The 15,275-nt window shown below is 39.7% G+C and overlaps 1 protein-coding gene across 3 annotated transcripts in view; it reads left to right on the forward strand.

The window, feature by feature from the left end:
• Positions 1 to 15,275, forward strand: part of fgf12b (fibroblast growth factor 12b) — a 50,796-nt gene that overhangs the window by 14,358 nt on the left and 21,163 nt on the right. The window contains exon 1 of one of the 3 annotated variants that reach the window (XM_007247631.3): positions 90 to 385. The exons of 1 other annotated variant lie outside the window; for it this stretch is intronic. In XM_007247631.3, the coding sequence (XP_007247693.1) occupies positions 280 to 385 (106 nt within the window). In that variant the 5' untranslated portion in view covers positions 90 to 279. Of the gene's footprint in view, positions 1 to 89; positions 386 to 11,909; positions 12,237 to 15,275 lie in introns of those variants that run through there. One more of the 3 variants, XM_007247630.4, reaches the window with a different exon arrangement.

The raw sequence follows: 15,275 nt of genomic DNA on the forward strand, positions 1-15,275 counted from the left end.
AGCTTGACGCTTGAGCTTAATGTGGTGACAGGTGTTTTTGCATTGAGAGTAACGCAGACCGAATGGATCAGTAAAGGATATACCAGCCACACACACACACACACACACACACACACACACACTCACAAACACACACGCACAGATGCAGAAACACACTAGACACAGTCTATATACAGTAATACAGATCAGCCCAGTACTGAGTACAACTTACAGGCAAGTTGAGGACTATTAAACACACACATACACACACACACACACACACACACACACACACTCGGGATGACGCGGTACCTGGGTGCGTTCCGCCGGCTGCTGTCTGGTGGCAACAAGGCCGAAGATGAAGTTGAAGAGGAGGGAGTGACGAAGATTGAGCCTGCTGAACCTGGTCAGACAAATATACACACAATGGCATACACTCACACACTGTACTGTGTGTTTATAGGTGTGTGTGTGGTGTGTGTGTGGTGTGGTTGAATGAAACAGGTTGGACTGATTAAGTGTGTAGCTACACATCTGTGATGCAGTTACACTGTTCTGAATGCTGTTGTAACATGTATGTGTCTGTTACACTGCTCAGATGCCCTTTTTGCTGTTATACTCTAATATGTTGTCAAACTCTTTGATACAGTTACGTCTTGTGTTGTTGTTACACTATATGATTCAGTTATTCTGATACAGTTACACTGTATGTTGATGTTACACAGTTTGATACAGTTACAGTGTAAATTGCTGTTACATTGTTTGATACAGTTACACTATAAGATGCATTCACACAGTTTGATATAGTTATGCTGTAAGATGCACTCACACAGTGTGATGCAGTTACACTGTATATTGCTGTTACACTGTTTGCATGCATTTACACTGTCTGATACAGTTACACTGTATGTCGCTGTTACACAGTTTGATACAGTTACAGTATATATTGCTGTTACACTGTTTGATGCAGTTACACTGTGTTGCTGTTATACTGTTTGATGCAGTTACACTGTATGATGCATTTACACAGTTTGATACAGTTACACTGTATAGTGTTGTTACATTGTTTGATACAGTTACACTGTTTGATGCATCCACAGTTTGATAGTTATACTGTATACTGTTGCTGTTACACTGTTTGATACAGTTACACTGTATAGTGTTGTTACACTTTTTAAAAAACAGTTACGCTGTATGATGCTTCCACAGTTTGATAGTTATACTGTATGTTGAAACACTGTGTAATGCAGTTACACCATATTTTACTGTTACGCTGTCTGAGACAGTTGCACTGTGTTGCTGTTACACTGTTTGATACAATTTCTCTGTAAGATGCATTCACACAGTTTATACAGTTATACTGTTTGTTGTTACACATTGTGATGTAGTTGTACCATATTTTACTGTTACATTGTTTGATGCATTTACAGAGATTGATACAGTTACATTGTGTTGCTGTTTCACAGTTTGATACAGTTATGCTGTAAGATGCATTCACACAGTTTGACACAGTTACACTGTGTGTTGCTGATACACAGTTTGACACAGTTACATTATAAGATGCATTCACACAGTTTAATAGTTACACTATAAGATGCATTCACACAGTTTGACACAGTTACACTATATGATTCATATACACAGTTTGATGCATTTACCCTCTGTGTTGCTGATACAGTTTGACACAATGTACTTGTACTTCAGTATTAGTTACAATGTTATTACAAGGATTGTTAACATGCAACTTCACAGTTATTAGACACTTATTATAAGGTTAAGAAAGAATAATTTAAAGCAGTGGTTCTTAAACTGGGGTATGTGTACCACTGCTGGTACTTGAAGCACACCACCAAATACATAGTTTTAATGCATCTAAAACAAAGGATTATACAAGCAAATGCATGTGGGAACCAGGGGATGTCCAAATCTCTAGGTCTTAAGAATTTGCCTGGTTTCATTGGAGATAAAATATTGGATAAATATATCTATAAAATGTGCATAATTTTCTCTAAATGTCATGAACATCAAAATTAATGTTATTTTGCTAAATTTCTATTGGAATTTATAGCATTAATTATGGTATTTTATTATTGTTTCACACTGACATCTTGATATTTAACAGCATTATTAAACATTGCAATATTTGTTCATATTGTTCACCCCTGGTTTGCTTGCATTTGTTCCTGTGGATGATTTGAAGGTGATACCTGAGTTTTTCACAAAGTAGCACATAATTGTGAAGCAGAAAGAAAATGATTTCCCCATATCAATACTTAATAGAGCCACCTTTCACTGCAGACCTGTAACTGCAGGTCTTTTGGGGTTTGTCTTTACCAGCTTTGCACATCTGAAAACTGAGATTTTTGCTCCATTCTTCTTTACTAAACAGGTGAAGCTCAGTCAGGTTGAATGGAGAGCGTCTGTGAACAGCTATTTTCATGTCTTTCTACAGAAGCCTAATGTGATTTAGGTCAGGACTTTGCCTGGGCCATTCTAACACATGACTATTCTCTGATCTGAATCATACTGTAGCTCTGGCTGTATGTTTTATGATCCTTGTCTTGCTAAAAGGTGAATCTCCTTTCACAGTATCAAGTGTTCTGTAATTAGCTCCATCAATGCCATTAACTCTGACCAGCTTATTCTCCTAAAATGATTGAGAATCACTGATTTAAAGGGTTGGTTCATGGTGAGCTCAGGTAAGCTGCAGGTTCCTGCAGCCACATTGTTCTTGTTTGGGCCGGTTTTACTTATTCATTCATTAAAACTCATTCATTCATCAATGTTATATTTATAAAATGTTTATTATCATATTTTGACACACAGACAAAATGCACTACTAGCATCAGATTCTCAATTAAAGGAGAACTCCGGTGTAAAATGGACTTTTGTTGTAGTAAAACATGATAAAAAAAGGACTTCATCCTTCAGACTGGGTGACACGAGGCATACTTTACCCTGATAAACCGCCTTTTCCACCGTTATCCAGCTCAAAGTAGCTCCAAACCTCCTTGCTAGAATCTTGAGAGCCCTGACATTTAATAACTTAAAAAGTGCACAAGAAGCTTATTAAAAAACACTGTTTACATCCCATAACTTTAGCTTCAGCTCCCAGTACCGCCATCTTTGTACTGAAAATGACATATATATATACATAGACTCTGCATATATATATATATATTTTCAGTTCAGTAATGGCGGCGCTCAGAGCTGAAGCTAGCATTATAGGATGTAAACAGTGTTTTTAAAAAGGTTCTTGTGCACTTTTTAAGTGATTAATGCCTCGTTTTAAATGTCAGGGCTCTCCAGATTCTAGCAAGGAGGTTTGGAGCTACTTTGAGCTGGATAACGGTGGAAAAAATTGCGATTTATTGGAGGAAATTATGCCTTGTGTCACCTAGTCTAAAGGACGTTGGGACAAACTGTTAAAATTTCTGGATCTCTGAACGCTGTGGGAGAACGGAGGTGTGCTATTCATCAAAGTAAGTACTTTTTAAGTATCTTGTTTTCTACACAAAAGTCCATTTTACACCGGAGTTCTCCTTTAAACAGCACTAATGACAGTTTCTATAGTAAAATATGCAGCTGGTCAGTGTTATTTTAAAGATCTGATGCTGCTATTGCACTGTTTATGCTGTTTTGATGTAGTGTTGCTCTAACACTAACACTGTTACACTGGAATTGCCACTTACACTGGATTATGCAGTGTTTCTATAACACTATATGATGATGTTACCCTTCTGATGCCCTTACACTACATGATTCAGTTACTGTTTTGAAGCAGTAATAATATTTTGATGTAGTTCTACTGTTTGGGATCAGTATGATATTTTGATGTAGTTACACTGCTGTGCACCAATTACACTGTTTTGATGCAGTTACGGTGTTCTGATGCAGTTACACTGATTTCATTCAGTTAGAGAGAACTAGTTAAACTGGTTTGATCATGTTACTGCTGCTCTCTGATGATATCACATTATACTGCTTTGTGAATTTACATTGTACAGTTAAACATTTAAAATAGTGTTATTAGTTCTGGGGAAGGGGAGTGAATACATACATGAATTTACTGTGTTCAGTATTGTGGGCAAAAAGCAGTGTTTTATAATTGGAAATGTACACTACGTGTGTGTAAGAGAGAAAGAGAGAGAGAAAGTGTGTACGTTTGTGTGTGTGTGTGTGTGTGTGTGTGTATGTTGGTTGCTGATGGAGGCAGTAATAGAAACTTAACGCTGTATAAAAATACAGCAATAAATACATGATAACCATTCTCCTCTTACTCACACCATTCTCTCTCACACACACTCACACTCTCTCTCTCACTCTCTCACACACGTACACACAACACACACACTCTCTCTCTAAAAAAAACACAAACACACACTCTCTGTTCTCTCTCTGTCTCTCTCCCATCATTGTAAGTAGTTTTAAATTTACACCCTAGATATTTCACCATTAATGATTCATTTTATTGAACAGTGGAAACATTTAAGAACCACAGCAATTCAGCCACAAAGTGTCCAACCATGTACAAGTAAAAAAACACTGGCCTATAGATTTAGAAAGGGATGTAGGAAAAGCTCTCTGTAGATGTCCCAATATATTTATCCATATAGTGTTGGATGGGTGTGTACACACAGCGTACATCACATTTTAAGTAATGTTCTATAAACACGTGAGCATGCTTCGAAGCATGCATTTATTTATGGTGGCCACTAGATGGCACTGTAGTGCTGTGAGCATTGTGTGTGTGTGTGTGTGTGTGTGTACATGCTTCTGTGTTGGGGGCAGAATACACATCACAAACCCTCTCTGTCCACACACACACACCCACACACACACACACACACACACCTTACTGCAGGTTATTGGATGAATCCCTGATTAAATCAGAACCAGAGAGGGATCATGACAACTATCAATACCAATTGTATGTGTGTGTGTGTGTGTGGGGTAGCTGTTGAGATTTCAGATCGATTTCCAAATTGCACCATCAGGGGTCAGGATAAAGACATTCAAAGCCTCTCTGTGTGTGTTGTCTATAGGTGTGATACTAAGCGCTTGGGGCAGACCCCTCAAGGTCAGAAGGATGTGATGTCTTGAGCTGAGTCATACAAACTCATATTTATAAAGTAGAAGATTTATAGCTGTATTTTTAATCTTCATAAGCAGGTCCCAACCACTAATGGGCTTACATGGCTGCCAAATTTTAACACTTTTGAAAGCAGCTGTGTGTAAACGTTTAAAGATGTTAAGGTAGCTGTGTGTAAAGATTTACTGATGATAAAGCAGCTGTGTGTAAAGATTTAGTGATGATAAAACAGCTGTGTGTAGAGGTTTACTGATGATAAAGCAGCTGTGTGTAAAGGTTTAGTGATGATAAAACAGCTGTGTGTAAAGGTTTAGTGATGATAAATCAGCTGTGTGTAAAGGTTTAGTGATGATAAAACAGCTGTGTGTAGAGGTTTACTGATGATAAAGCAGCTGTGTGTAAAGGTTTAGTGATGATAAAACAGCTGTGTGTAAAGGTTTAGTGATGATAAATCAGCTGTGTGTAAAGGTTTAGTGATGATAAAACAGCTGTGTGTAAAGGTTTAGTGATGATAGAGCAGCTGTGTGTAAAGGTTTACTGATGATAAAGCAGTTGTGTGTAAATGTTTAGTGATGATAAAGCAGCTGTGTCTAGTTCTAGGTTTAGTGATGATAAAGCAGCTGTGTTTAGTTTTAGGTTTAGTGATGATAAAGCAGCTGTGTTTAGTTTTAGGTTTAGTGATGATAATGCAGCTGTGTGTAAAGGTTTACTGATGATAATGCAGCTGTGTGTAAAGGTTTACTGATGATAATGCAGCTGTGTGTAAAGGTTTACTGATGATAAAGGCTGTATGTGTGGCTACATTCTAGTTTCTTAGTATTGTGGGAAATTTTCTGAATGTAGATAATGTCACTGAGTTAATTGCCTGCTCTGTGTGTGAGAAAAAGAGAGAGACAATGCGAGAAAGAGAGAGAGAAAAAGAGAGAAAGAAAGAGAGGGTGTGAATGAGAGTCATTACAGCTGCTCATCAGATGTCCTTGTGTGTCTTTCATCCAGTGGAAGCACATTATAGCCTTTTAGACACAGTGGAGATCAGAAACTCAGCTATGCTAAGCTAATCTATGGCTACAAACACTTTACACTTTTTTTTTACAATTGCTAAAATACAGATTTGTAAACTAGGCTGGTACTTACTAGAGGTGTGCCAAAAAATCGATTCACATAAGAATCTTGATTCTCATTTACTACGATTCAGAATCGATTTAAAATGTCCCAAAATCGATTCTGAGGGGCGGGTTTTAGACTGATTTTGGGCTGGGTATTTTTGTTGGACCTGGCAACCCTGGGGATAGCGCTTGTCCCTTTGGAGATCTTCCAGACACACACAGAGCGTAGGTGTTTGAGAATCACCGGTAAGATGGCAGAACAAGCACTATATTACCTTAGATTAACGTGTAGTTTCAATGTTTTATGGCAGAATGCTTCATAACAAGCATAAAAAAGATTGCTAGTAGTTAGTTTCAGTAACTGTTAGCTAGCTAACTAGCTAACTTTCCAGTTCCACCTTAAATAACGCTACAGGTGGCAGCGGGCTGCAGCATTTAAGGCGGAACGGAAAAATAACAATAAGCTAATCAGAGCTAATTTCAGCTCCTCATCACAGAGGAATTAAGGAATGGACAATATGAATTAATTTCTCCACCTCCTGCCCCCTTTCTGAAGAAATACAACCACCTTAAATTAACTAGTTAATCAGCAGCTGCTCCTGAACTTTAGCGCTCCACTGCTATCATCACATCAGCCCAGCAGCGTCACCTACACACCACCGCTAGTAGCCTGGTAATAAAGCAGTGTTATTTATTTATGTATTTATTGTTCATTAACGTCATTGTGATATCCCAGTGATTCCTCTGTCACTGAGGACCCACATTCCTGCACATTTTATTGTTTTTGTAACACATTACCTTCTCCAGGACCAGTGTATATTATGGAGGGTTTTTTTTCAATACGATTCATAAGCCAGAAGCAGAAATATTTATAATTCAAATCGTTTTGAATCAAAAATCGATTTTGAATCGAATCGTGGCCCCCAAAATCGGAATCGAATCGAATCGTGAGATAGTAATCGATTCCCACCCCTAGTACTTACCACAATTCACAAAACCTCCTAAACTGCAGAATACCTCATATCTTTGGCCGAACTGCATCCAAAACTACATATCTGTACACTTCTAACATTAGCATTAGCCACCTAGCTAGCAAACATGAATTGAGTGGTGCTTACATTGCTCCATTTCCAAAACACCTCTCTAATTTACATTTTAATGCAGTTAGGGCCAGACCAGACTAGAGTTCGCACTAGGGTTGCAAAATATATAATTTAAGCATCGTCATTGCGATGTGAGCAGGCACAATAGTCACATTGCCGGAAGTGCAATGTTACCTAAGGCAATAAAAACAAACATGTCATGTTTCAATGTTTTAATTCTTAACACAAGAAGTAGATACACAGCGTTCTGAGTGAGAAGCGCTGTCTCTGCTGAGAAGGGCGAGGGGAGGGGGAGCGCAAGGGGGAGCAGGTGTAAACATGTGGTAACCGCATGGCCTCCACATAGTTGGGCACGTGCTTGTAAACGCAGCACAGACAGCCTGTCCACAGCTGTGCACCTTAGTTCTGCACAGTTATGAGCAGATATTTCCAGTTACAGCTGGACTCAAGCTTTTAATCCCACAAAAATGTTTATATTTATCTTTTAAAAGGCCATTTAAATGCTTGATTATTGTTGTTTTGCTCTTTTACTCCGGTTTTGAGAGCTCGGCTGACTCTAAAGCGCTGACTCATCTCTTGGTTGGTCTGGATCTCTGTTGTGAGACAGTGTGCAGGTGGGGGCGGGGCTGGTGCTGTCCAAGTCCTTCGTTGTTTAATATTGCAATAAATATTGCTGAAAAATAAATGCGATGTCAAATTTTTCCAATATCGTGCAGCTTTAGTCCGCACCAAGGTTTGTGTATTTGTTACATTGTATTTACTGTATTTGATCCGGTTATTTTCGGTTTCACACTGCAGTTTAGTGAGCGGACTAAAGAACTTTTACTACATCCTGTCGTCATCATCAGATACGTGGTCGGAGTCTCTCATAATATTAATTGGTTTGTAGAATGTTAGTTATGTTAGAGTTTGGCAAGTTGCTTTGCTTTCAGGTGTTGTGCTGAATTCTAGCTAATGTCATTAAATAGCTTCTATGCCACCATCAACTATAAAGTGTCCCAAAGAGTACCATTCTCTACAGATGTAACATTTAAAGCGATTCATTGGAGCCTAAGTTGAGTAAAGAGGGGCGTGCCAGAGGAACCCCTTGTTTAAAGCTTGTATTATCATTACCTAAAAAATCATGTGACTGATTAAAAACAAGGCCTATGTGTCACACTATGTGTTTTATTAAACAAAGTTCGGAGTCCAGACTAAAACAACAGGCAAGGGTAATCCAAAATTCAGTGTCGAAAAAATAGAGCTAAAGTCAGTAAACAAGGCAAACAAACACTCGAACAAAATTCTTCCAAATGCAAGGAGAAACCAGACAAGACATCGCACCAGAGTCTAGTTGTGGCATCTATTTTTACAACACTAATTACTCAAAGGGGAAACAGGAAAAACAACTAAAATTGGGGTGAGAGCGACCTCCTGAGGCATGGAGGTGCAAAGCCTGGGCCATTGGTAACACTCGAATTCTGTGGGACACGTGATCATTTTGTTTTGAGTGAGCCTTGTAGGTTTCAGTTTTTTCTCCTTTATTAATGGAAGAAATTATTTAAAAGCTGCATTTTTTATTTACTTGTGTTGTCTTTGACAAATATTTAAATTAGTTTGATGGTCTGAAACATTAAAGAGTTACAAATGCATAAAAAATCCTGAAGGGGCAAACACTTTTTCACACCACTATATGTTGTCAGCAATGTGATGGGTTAGTTTAGGTTGTAGCTGAGGTTTTACCTTCTATAACACTAGTGAAATTTAGTGTCATCAGTGTTTAAGACAACTAAAGCTGTGTAATAATTATGCTATGTAAGACAGCTTCAGATTACACCTTCTGATTGATGGGCGTGTTAAAGATAACAGCCCGCCCTGTCTTCTCTCTCGCTGTGGTAAAATAATCACTGTGCTGTGATGAGAGTGTGATGATGAATTTGGGTCATAGCGATTGGCCTCTTTATTGAAGAGAACAGAAATGATCTTGCAGCTCTTTGTGCTACTAAGGTTCTGCAAACACATCAGCTTTGGCTATTCTCCTATTCTCCTCATGCAGTAACCCTATGTTGCAGATAGGGGCAATCTTTTATAGTTACTGGATCAGATTTACAGCCTGTATGGAAGCAATGTTCACACACTGCTACTATAATCCACACTGGGTATTGCAATAAAGCCATTGATTTGATTTGGCTTTAAAGTAATTTTGGACGTCCACCTTAACGTTTCCCAATAAGATTCTGATTGTAGCACAACATTTATTGCAACTTTAGTAGTTTGTTCTTACATCCACAGTGGGTAGATCTCCAGGGGAACCATATGGAGTGGATTTCCTAGAGGTAAACTCTGAAGTGCACTCTAAAAAACAGAGGTACGATATGAGTACTTTTTTGTACTCGAAGGTACACTCTTCATAATTGTACCCTCAAAGGTACAATATTGGTCTTTACAGGGTCAGATTTGTTCCCTCTGAAGTACAAAGTAATTTTTAACAGCAATAAGTACAAATTTGTACCATTTAACCAGCTAAAGGGTACATTCAGTATTCTGTATCACTGCACTAATAAACAATATATATTTTAATTGCACATTTTTTATTTGAAAGCCAGACAATTTTGGATCATCAAGTTTTTGAGCCATATTTAGTTGATGATAATGTTTATAATCTTTATAATCTTTACTGGCACAAAAACCAAGGGTACACAAAAGGACTTTCACTGAAAGGTACTTTTTTGTACCTCAGTATAAGGTACAGCCCCAGCGACAAGCTTTGTACTCTTTTAAGTACAAATCTGTACTTACTTTTCTTAGTGTGTGGGTATATCTTCTTGGGTAAACTCTACAGTGGTATATCTCCAAGACATTACCCATACAGTGGGTAGATGTCCAGAGTTAAACTCTTCAGTGGTAGATTTAACGTATACAGTGGAAAAATCTCCAGAGGTAAAAAGTAATAAATCCTTGAGAGATACACTCTACAGTGAATAGATCTCCAGATGTAAACTCTAATGTGGGTAGACCTCATTGGGTACAGTGGGTAGAGCTCCAGAAGTACACTCTACAGTGGTAGATCTTCAAGAGCTAACCCCTACAGTTGGTAGATCTTCAAAAGTAAACTTTACAGTGTTAGATCTTAATGAGGTAACCCCTACAGTTGGTAGCTCTCCATAAAGTAAACGGCACAGTGGGAAGATTTCCAAAGACAAAAAGTATTAGATCCTTGAGAGATAAACTCTACAGTGAACAGATCTCCAGAGGTGACCTCTGATGTGGGTAGATCTCCTTGGGTAAGCTCTGCAATGTGCAGATCTCCAAGAGACAAACTCTGCTGTGGATAGGTATGTGTGTGAATAAACCCAAGGATATTTACACTTATCCATACACACATACACCAGTGAGAAAAGACAGCCAATCATGCACAGATACTCTCAACCAGAAACAACCATCTACCTGGAGGACTGCATCCAGCACTGAGGAGCTGACCCAGCACAGAGTGCCAATCCATATGTGGGCATTCAGTCATACACACATTTACACCCATACATACTTATACTGTACCCCCACACCAAGACAAGAGTATCCAAATTTTCTGGACAATTCAGGGTCTTTTTACACCTGTAAAACACACCTTGTGTGTTTTGGTACGGTTGTTTTGGTCCACACCTCAGTGTGACTACTGGGCATAAACAAACCAATTAGTGCTGGTGTAAAAACACCATTAGAGTATCCAGTTTACCTGGTCTTCATGTTTTTGGACTGTGGAAGGACACCAGAGTGCCTGGACGAAACCTATGTGGACACCGGGAGAACATGGAAACTACACCCAGATGGGGACTTGAACCCAAGACCCCAGCGCTGGGAGGTGAACGTGCTAATCACCAAGCCACCACGCCATCCATGGGTGTGAATGGGGTATTCTCAATACATTCTCCACACATACCCCATGTCTTGGTTCTTATGGGGCACGTACAGTAGATGTGGGGTATATGTGAGGGGTAGATGTGTATGTGAGGTATATTCTATGGCCTGTGTGTGCAGTAGACGTGGGTTATGTGTGGGGTAAATGCTCCACTCTGGTGCTTTTGCTTTAAAGCACTGATGAATAATTACTGACATCCGGACGGGTGGAGGCTTGGTGACGCACTGTGTGTGTGTGTGTGTGTTGAGGAGCTTGTTCTCCATGAAGCTTCAGGGAAAGATGTTTTCAGTTTCTCCTGAGCTTACACCCTCCTCCTTCTGTTTTACACACACAAACACACACACACACACACACACACACACACATTAGACACACTCTCTTACCCCCCCACCTTCTGAGTTCTTCTGACTGGAGGAGCGCGTGCTCACATCACCAGCCCACAGTGTATGCGTGTGTGTGTGCGTGCGTGTTGCGCGCGGCTCGGAGGCTCCAGTTCGGTTCGGTTAGGCTCGGTTCCGCGGGCCGCGTGTTCTCCGCGTTGCACGGATGTAAACGCAAGAGATCTGCACCGGCTTGCGGGATGCGCGCGTAACGCATCGCGCGGACTCTCCCGGCGCGCGCCTGGAAAGCCTCTCGCGCTCTTACGTAACCAACCGCTCGCGCCCACCGGAGCTGCTCATGGCGCGCGGAGAGCGGAGCCCGCGCCCCGGCCCGGAGCCCCGCGCGCAGCGGCAGCTCTGAAACCCCCCGGAGCCGCGCGCGCGCTAACCTGAAACTCCACACATACGCACGCAAAACACGCGCACCTCGCACAGGCGCGCGCTCACTCTCCAAACGCGCACGCAGACGCGCGCACGCGGGCATGGCCGCCGCTATCGCGAGCTCGCTGATCCGGCAGAAGCGGCAGGCACGCGAAACCAACAACGAGCGCGTGGCCACGTCCAAGCGGCGCTCGAGCCCCAGCAAGGAGGGTCGCTCGCTGTGCGCGAGACACTTCCTGGGTGTTTTCAGCAAGGTCCGCTTCTGCAGCGGGAAGAAGAGACCCGTGCGCCGGAAACCAGGTCAGAGCGCGCGCTCGCGTGTGTGAGTGAGTGTGTGTGTGAGGGGGAGAGAGAGAGCCTGCGCGCGCTCCAAATAAACGTGGTCCCGTTATATAACGCGCGCTGTAGATATGCGAATTTAGTGTTAACGTGTGTGTGAGAGGAAGGCAAAGTGTGTGTGTGCGGACTGCAAGCCTCTTTACACTCTGCAACTTTACGCAGTGGCTTTACACAGTGTTGCAGCAGAGCGTTACACTGTGCATTGTTACGGTACATCTTTACACTTTGCGTCTTTAAGCTGTGCTTCTTTATTCTGCACATATTTTACACTGTGCATTCTTACACTGCATCTTTACACTGTGCATTGTTACACTGCATCTTTACACTGTGCATTGTTTCAGTAAATCTTTACACTGTGCCTTGTTACAGAACATCTTTACTCTGTGCCACTTTACACTGTGCTTTGTAACAGAAACATCTTTACACTGTGCATTGTTACAGAATATCTTTACACTGTGCATTGTTTCAGTAAATCTTTACACTGTGCCTTGTTACAGAATATCTTTACACTGTGCAACTTTACACTGTGCATTGTAACAGAAACATCTTTACACTGTGCATTGTTACAGAATATCTTTACACTGTGCATTGTTTCAGTAAATCTTTACACTGTGCCTTGTTACAGAATATCTTTACACTGTGCAACTTTACACTGTGCATTGTTAAAACATATCTGTCCACTGTGTATTGTTACAGTACATTACAAAGAACATAAACATAGTGCTGTTTTACACTGCATTGTAACAGTACTGCTGTAGATTGGGTTGTTCTAGTACATATTTAACTGTGCATTGTTACAGCAAATTTATATAGTGAATTATTACAGCACGCCTTGACGCGTTGTTACATGATATCTTTACACTGTGCGTTTTTACAGTACAACTTTACACTGTGCACAGCAACTTTACACAATGTATTTTACACTGTGCATTGTTACAGTAAATGCACAGTGTAAGAAAATTATTAGTATTATTAACATCTTTATATTGTGCATTGCTACATTACTGACTTACATTGTGTTGCTATAGCGAATCTGTACCTTGTGCATTGTTACAGCATATCTTTGCACAGTGCATTGTTTCAACGATACAGCACTTTTACACCATACATGGTTACAGTTTATCTTACACTGTGTTATTACTATGCAGTGTCATAGTGTGCATTATTATTATACACCATTACATTGCTCATTGTAACACACTGCTTTACACTTTTTAGTTATAGTGCAGTTTTATGATGTTTTTGTAGGACATGCTTTATACTTTACAAAAACATAACTAAACACTGCAGTATATATTTTTTTACACTGTGTATTGCTATAGTACATCTTTACACTGTGCATTGCTATAGTACATCTTTACACGATGCATTATTATAGTACATCGTGCATTATTATTTTACACTTTGAGTTAGAGTACAGCATTAAAATGTGTGTTCAAATAGTACAACTTATAACTAATAACTCAAAATACACAGTTTATTATAGTACAACACTAAACTATGTTGTAGTTGAAGGTTACATTTACTATATACATTTGCTATAAGTGTGTAAGTGTTACAATATAGCAATACACTGTACACAAGTGCACTTAAACTTTTCACTGTTTAACTTTTTAGTGCATATATTTTAGTGTAATATAACAGAATATTTTCAGCTAAAATGTGTTATAGAGCTGTTGAAGGACAGTTAGCAGAACTGCAGCTGAAACAGCAGCAGCAGGTCCAGTGTTTTGTAGGGTTAGAGTGCACCTTTACTAAGAGCACTCAGTGCTTAATTAAGCCTGTGGTCGCTTTGAACATTTAATTTTAAGGGTTTTTGGAGCACTGTTCTGTGCTCAGTAAGTTAAAGCAATGCTGTGAAACCGTGTAACTGTTGTAACTGTAATTGTAAAAGATCCAGCTTTGAATGTGAATATATACATATTTTAGTGCAGAATTGGATGGTGTTGAATCTTAGGAATGCTCCTTAGTAGATGGGTCATATCGTATTATACACAATAATATTTCCAAAGTTTTTGGATATATTTTTGGAAAGTGATAATGAGACAAAACATTAGAGCCAAATCACAAGCCAAAAGAGTAATCATAGACCAAAAAGCAAAAAACTTCAACAAGCCAGAAAATCCTGGATATAAACAGAGCAGAAAAGCAGGGCAAAAATCTTAGTCAAAGAGAAAATACGGGCCATACACGAAAATACAAACAGAATGAAAATGCTCTGTATGTTGCTGATAAACAGGGAAAATACTTTGCAGTATTGATTTAAGTATTAGGAATAAACCGCTTTATGTACTAGAGATAATGAATAACAACTGAAAACTATTTAGAATTCTGAGGATGATGAGCGAGAGAACGAAGCTTTGATTGGTTGACTCTGGACATGTGACACTGGCAGGTGCATGCTGGGTATTGTAATACAGGATAGATTAGAGGTTTGGACTACAGAGTCTGTATCAGGTGTGATGGTTATAGAAAAGTGTTGACAGATTGTTTTGTTTCAACTTACTGTATAAAAGTCTTGTTTTTATACCATATAAAATGTATTATTTTTTGTTTTGTAGCAGTAGAGCAAGGGTGTCCAAACTACGTCCCGCGGGCCATTTGCGGCCCGTTTTCTTTTTTGGAGTGGCCCGCGAGGTATTTTAGAAATAGAACAAAAGTTGGCCCGCTGTTAAGCAGGTTTTTATAATGTGAGATTCAAAGTTTGAACACTAGGTGTCAGGAACGGGCCAAAGAGTCTAAAAGCAGAAAGGGTGCGCATTTCTAGCGCAGAAAAACGGACCAAAGAGTCTAAAAGCGGAGAGAGTGCGCATTTCTAGCGCAGAAAAACGGGCCAAAGAGTCTAAATGTTGCCGTAATTAAGGAGTTTAATATTATGAGACATCATGAAATTAAACATCAATTAGAAAAATCTTAGTTTACACAACACTGTCAAAGATAAAGATAGTAAGTCAAGTAAAATGGTCTGCAAATGAAATAATCAGGAAAATGTATTATTTA

Source organism: Astyanax mexicanus, chromosome 18 (genome assembly GCF_023375975.1).
Source record: "Astyanax mexicanus isolate ESR-SI-001 chromosome 18, AstMex3_surface, whole genome shotgun sequence".
In the NCBI taxonomy this organism is placed as follows: Eukaryota; Metazoa; Chordata; class Actinopteri; order Characiformes; family Acestrorhamphidae; genus Astyanax; species Astyanax mexicanus.